The sequence below is a fragment of the Anarrhichthys ocellatus genome, unplaced genomic scaffold (assembly GCF_004355925.1).
Source record: "Anarrhichthys ocellatus isolate YVR2014 unplaced genomic scaffold, GSC_Weel_1.0 scaffold24, whole genome shotgun sequence".
Lineage (NCBI taxonomy): Eukaryota > Metazoa > Chordata > Actinopteri > Perciformes > Anarhichadidae > Anarrhichthys > Anarrhichthys ocellatus.
This window is the reverse complement of record NW_022280054.1, coordinates 7,040,222-7,046,221: the sequence shown is the minus strand read 5'-3', so window position 1 is coordinate 7,046,221 and position 6,000 is coordinate 7,040,222. Positions and strand designations below refer to the sequence as shown.

Below are 6,000 nucleotides of genomic sequence, written 5' to 3'. Positions count from 1 at the left end.
ACACACACACACACACACACACACACACACACACACACACACACACAGCTTTTGTATAGCACTATAATGATGGCAATAATGGAAAGCGTTACGACTCTGTCCCCGTCATTCTGTTTGAAAATACACACACACACACACACACATGCACACACAAATACACGATCATAAACACATCTGGGCTTATTTTGAACTATGACTCACATACTGGCACAGACTTTACTAAAATCACACGCACACACGCTGCACGCCTGGACGTGTGCTGTATTTCAGAGTCATCCAGGCAAAAAAAAGGAGCTCATTTTGTTCTGTGTAGCCGGAGAGCGCAGTGATATGCTGCTTGCAGCCTGATGGGGATGCCTCGTCCCTTGTGAGTGGCTGTAATTTATCCTCAGGCCTGAGAAGGGAAATGAGGCCCTGTTTTATGGGACCATTAAAGGGCAATGTCACAGCTGTAGGCTTGCATGTGAACGCACCCATGCCCACACACTATAGGACTACAACGGGGAGAAGATGAGATAAAAGAGTAAAATGAAAGGAGCAGGATTAATTGGTTAATCAGCTGGAAGAAAACTGCACTGTAAAAATCTCTGTTTATCCACAATGACTTCATACGGAACAGTGTGTTGTTTTGTATTGCATTGTTTTGCTACTCCGCCAAGGTGTCAGAGAGAAGCGGAAAGAAGAATCTGCAATATGCTCTTGAAGAATATATCAAGGATGTCAAACTTTGTCGTCAAACGAGCTGGAGCAAAGCCACATAGTTGTCGGACCCTGGTCAAAGCTGGCCAATGCTTTGCTATGATTGGCCGGGCTGCATTTGAGGGCGGGAGAAATACACCTACATCTTAAATGAAGGGAAACAAACAAAATATGGCGGTTTCTTACTGTTTGTTGTTTATGAATTTTAAGAAGCCGTGGTCCTTTTCTCCCTCCCCTTCTCTCATTCACACACACACACACACACACACACACACACACACACAGATATGGGTAGTGAAGCATATCAAAGGTCACGCACGTCAGTAACTCAAACACATACCTGCCTGCTTAACTCCACCTAACCTACGTAGTTAACCTAGTTAGGTGTAGGAGCAGGGATTGTGTTGAGTGAACTTCTATGGAAAATAGACTATTTCACACACACACACACACGCGCACACACACTGACTCCACTGTGTATCTCTGTGTTGTAGATGTGTGCTGAATGCACAGAGCACTACTGCATTGGCTGCTTTACCAAATTCCACCAGAAGGGGGCACTGAAGCTCCACAGGATGATCCCTATTCAGGTGAGCGTGGTCCCACGGGCGTCAAGTCCATCTCCTCTCCTCTCCTCTCCTCTCCTCTCTTCCTCTCCTCCTCTTGCACAGATACATTCAATAATAGCTCTCCTCATCCCATTCTCCTCATGCTTCTTTTGCATTTCTTGCATCCCTGACTACAGTATCTACTTATCTCAACCTCTCAACCTCTCCCCCTTTTTTCTTTGCTTCTGCACCCCATCTCACGTATGTATCCATACACACACACACACGCACACACACACAGAACTGGAAGGCTGGACTGTACATGCCTGAGTCTGTGGTTTGCAGTGTTGCAAGTTTGCCGCATCGTACCTGATAACAAAATGAATGCCCCTCATTAGCAAATGCCCTGGTCACTTATATGCACACACACACACACACACACACACACACACACACTCTAACAATGAGTTTAATTAATTAGGCAATATCCTATTGAACCAAATTTGTATTAAAGGCATACCAAATACTCATAAATGATAAAGTATGCTGATAAATTGAATTAATCATCATGTCAAATTTGAACTTGACAATATTAAGTGTTAAGCAGGCATTCACAGCAGTATTTGCCTGTCGCTTTGAGATTTCTAACCAACTAGTAAACATACTGTTGCCTAAATTGACATCAAAAGCCCTAATTTGCTCCTTTAAGCAGGCTTTGCTTAAAACAACTGCTTCTCAAATGAACTCATTCTTCATATCTTCTCCTTCGCCCGGTCTCGCTGGCCAACGTGTTATCAGGTCCACTGCTGCATATAACTGCCGTGACCCAAACGGTTGCGTTACGGTCGCCATAATCTACCGAGCTAAACTGATTGGCTGAGGTCATGCAGGTGACGAGAGAGAAAGCACCTTTTTGGAAAAGTCGCTCCTTATTCAACTCTACTGACGTGTATAATGGAAGTATGAATTCTTCACTCCTGTGTTTTTGTACTTTGTTCTTATTATGTCCGGAGGTCATTTCTATGTACATTATCTAAGTTTTATGGAGTAACTCCGTGTACTCTTGGCTTTTGTGCGTCTTGTTTTCTGCTAGCTGTGTGTGATTTTGCTCGCTTCTCGTCATATGATTGTTTTCTTGGGTTTCTCTTATTTTGACCTCGAAGAACTCACAAAGAGATAGACTATTCCATGACGTGGGCTTTGTGATCTTGCATGGTTGTATGGATAGCACACTAGCAAGTATTATTATTACGTGATGCGGTGTAGCTCTGCTTATATACACGGGTCATACTCACTGATAGAGGAAAAAGAAAACACACACATTGAAACAGCTCAGTGAAAACAACATGGCAACTCTCTATACCTCTGTATATCTCTTCAGTGTTCACCTTTGTTTCTCTCCTCACGTCACGGACTCCGGGATGCTCGGATGGAGGCTCACTCGCAGTTTCGATGCATACTCTTATTCAATCACACATGCAAAACTGTGTGTTTTGGCAGGACACTAAGGCGGGAGATTATACACATGCAGCTGACGCAGGCTTCTCTTTCTCCCTCTCTCTCCTCAGTTAATCCTGTTTCATTTGCCTTGGAAAGAACGAGGGAGGGAGGGACAGAAAGACAAAAAACGAATATTAATTTCATCAGTATGCTGTGTTGGGGTTTTTGTCTGTGCCTCATCAGCTAATGTTTCCAGCCAACACACACACACACACACATACACACACACACATACACACACACACACACACACACACACACAAACATGTTGGTTCAATTCATGTTTGCAGAGCATTCTTGGTATTTAGCCTAACCCTGTGCAGACATGGGTGTGGTATGCTGTATCAAAACAATTCTGATGTCATGTGATTTTTCATCATACAGCAATATTTCAAAAATCACATTGGCATACACAATTTATATGATTTAAATGTTTCAATATTTTTTTTATTGTTTGATGGCCTCTCTCTCTGTCGCTGTCTCTCTCTCTCTCTCTCTCTCTCTCTCTCTCTGTCTCTGTCTCTCTCTCTCTGATGGTCACATGAGAAGCATAAAGCCTGCAATGTTATTTCCCTTTGGGAACATTTTATTTCCCTTTGTCTCTCGTAAAAAGGCAAAAAATATAACTGTGCTGCTTCAACTGCTGCGCAGCATCCTGGAGCTGGTCTAGCACGGCGAGATTCACTGCCTGAGAAATATTTATATTTTTGTTGCACAACTTAGATTTGATATGAATGCAGGGAGTGAGGATTTCTTTGCTCATTAGCATGATTATGGTAGCCTTGTCTGAGGTGTGTCCACAGTATCAAATGCAATAATGTGGCCCACTCTATCTAGGAACTGTGGGCCTACCAAGTAATGGTAAACATTTAACACAGACTGATCACAATTGTGAATGGCGAATCTTTCCGACATGTGTAATGTGTCCCAAGTGTCTCCTGGCAGGCAGGCGATCATTGTGTTGCAATTGGTTGTACAAACAAAATGTTTTCTGAAGAATGAAAAAACAAGAGCTTTGAGAGAGACGGTTAAAGCCAATGCCTACTCCTACACCTTTGTGGAAGGTGGTTTCCGGCACTCTTAGATGATCTGACAAGCTCTTACTTGGAAGCATCCTGAGGCCTTAAGTGTCCATTGATGTGTACCTGTAAGCACAGTTGGCTGGTGACCAAAGAGACGGAAAAGAGAGAGAAACGGAGCAAGAGAGAGACGGCTTCAGCAGTCGCACTGTTTAAAAACCTCGTGCGATGCAAAGATTTTCCATCAGAAGTTGTTACGATGAGGAAGGAAATGTCCCCGGGCTCGAGGAATTGTTTGGAGATAAAGATTTGATTCTTAAAGATTCCATGGCCACAGGCGAGTTCTCTCCCACGAGGCGCTGAATAAACTAATTCAACACAGGGATAGAGTATCATTGAATGAACTACGCTCCGCTTTCATCACCGAAGAAACCGTAGATATTTCAAACCGATAACGAGTCTCTTGTCTTTGCCAGATTGGGGCGTCTACAGATTCATCCATCCGCAACGACATTAGGACCAGATGCAGAATACATCGCAGGCGTAAACAAAGAGCTCACCCACCAGGAGACGGCCGAACACAGGACTGTGCTTCTGTCCTGCAGGAGAAAGAGTCTGGTGCAATATGATCTCATGCTGCCAGAGGCCTCCTTTTTAATGTGGCGTAGTTACAGTGGTGCATCTTAGACGGTTATCACACCCACACGGTAAAAGTTTCATGGGTGAAACAACCAAGGTCACCACAAAGGTCCCTGGGCCGAAGGGGCTCATAAGACCAATTTTTATTGTGTTCCTTGGATTAAATTGATCCTATAAAGTTTCTCTACGCTCAGTAGGCTGCTTGTGTCCTGTAGAAACGGGCTAGATCTCGGCAGACAGTGTGAATCTCCGTGAAGGTGCTACAGGGCCAGCAATAAAAAACACAAAATGAGCAGAAGTATACTGTACAGCTTCCTCGCCGAGTCCGAATGTTCATCTTTCTCAAGCTGTCCGTGTCTCAGCTACCTCCACGATTTCCCCCGACACGTTTGTTTCTGCGTCCCCGTCGGAGACCTTCAAGGACATGATGAAAGTCTGCAGACTGGTTAACCTCAGCAGCCCTACTGGTCCCCGGTGATTAATGGAACCCAATAATGAATTCAGCCTGTGGAATGGAGAAAATCAATCAACACTCATTCAGCGGGCTTCAGCGAATTTCCTCTTGTCCAGAAAGTATGGAGATATCTGATCACATTCTGTAAATGCTTTTAGTTTTTTTTCCCCGAGGTGATTGAAAAGAAGAGGCTCGGTGTATGTGTGACGCCTTACTGGACCAAGTTTGTCAACAGATCCATATTGCTTTGTGGTTAAAATGGGATGTAACGGCAATAAAATGTGATACCAGCTTGGTCACATTGTGATGCACAGTTCCAGTGTCTTTCAGGCTCTTTGTGTTTTCCTTTACATGAAATAAAAGTGCATACATTAACTAATAAAATTGAGTTCAATTGAGTGATTCTCAAGGTTATGCTCGTGATGTAGCTATGAGCACTTAAAGTAATGTGGTTGCACCCTTCAAATGGGGTTCATGGCAGCTGTCTATAGCGTCATCTCGTTGCCTTCATATCGTTGGTGTAAATGCAGCAGAACTCGCTTAATCGTATGCAAATGTTTTCATTTATTGTCTACAGTTTGACGATTCTGTCGCTTTGTTGATCAGCGCCGCTGTTGATCGTCTACCGCCTCACTCTTTGTTGCTATATTTTTCTCTAACAAAATGCACAGCTCTGATAAATAACCGACCAATTTCTTATGTTATGCCGTATTATCTCTTGCTTTTATGCAACGAATGCAAACCGTTATTATCGTACTTTTTCCACTTGCTTGTGATTCAGTTAATTTCCACGCTATTACATTTTATGTATTTTGTATTAAATGTGTCATATCTCTCTCAGAAAGTGCCAGCTGCTGCCTTTTCTCTTTTTTTTTTTTTTTCCAGCAACAACAATGTTGATTTAATCTCATACACGATGGCCTTCTTTTACAGACAGACTTACAGACCCATGTGAGCACAAGAGATGTTGTCAGCTGCTTCCAGAAACAGACTGACCCTCGCTCCTATCCCATTACCACTACAAGTCATGCTGCGGAGAAACCTGTGCAGCTGAACCCTGATCCCAGCCAGGTATGGTGGTAATCTTATTTGGTAATACACACTTCTACGGGTCCTGAAAACACGAGCAAGTACTGAGTTA

General features: G+C 43.4%; 1 protein-coding gene across 1 annotated transcript in view; it reads left to right on the top strand.

Moving 5' to 3' along the window:
* The window catches only part of zbbx (zinc finger, B-box domain containing), a 46,615-nt gene that overhangs the window by 11,594 nt on the left and 29,021 nt on the right, over positions 1–6,000 (top strand). Inside the window, exons 6-7 of the mRNA XM_031861027.1 lie at positions 1,194–1,289; positions 5,793–5,930. Of these exons, the coding sequence (XP_031716887.1) occupies positions 1,194–1,289; positions 5,793–5,930 (234 nt within the window). The remainder of the gene's footprint in view (positions 1–1,193; positions 1,290–5,792; positions 5,931–6,000) is intronic.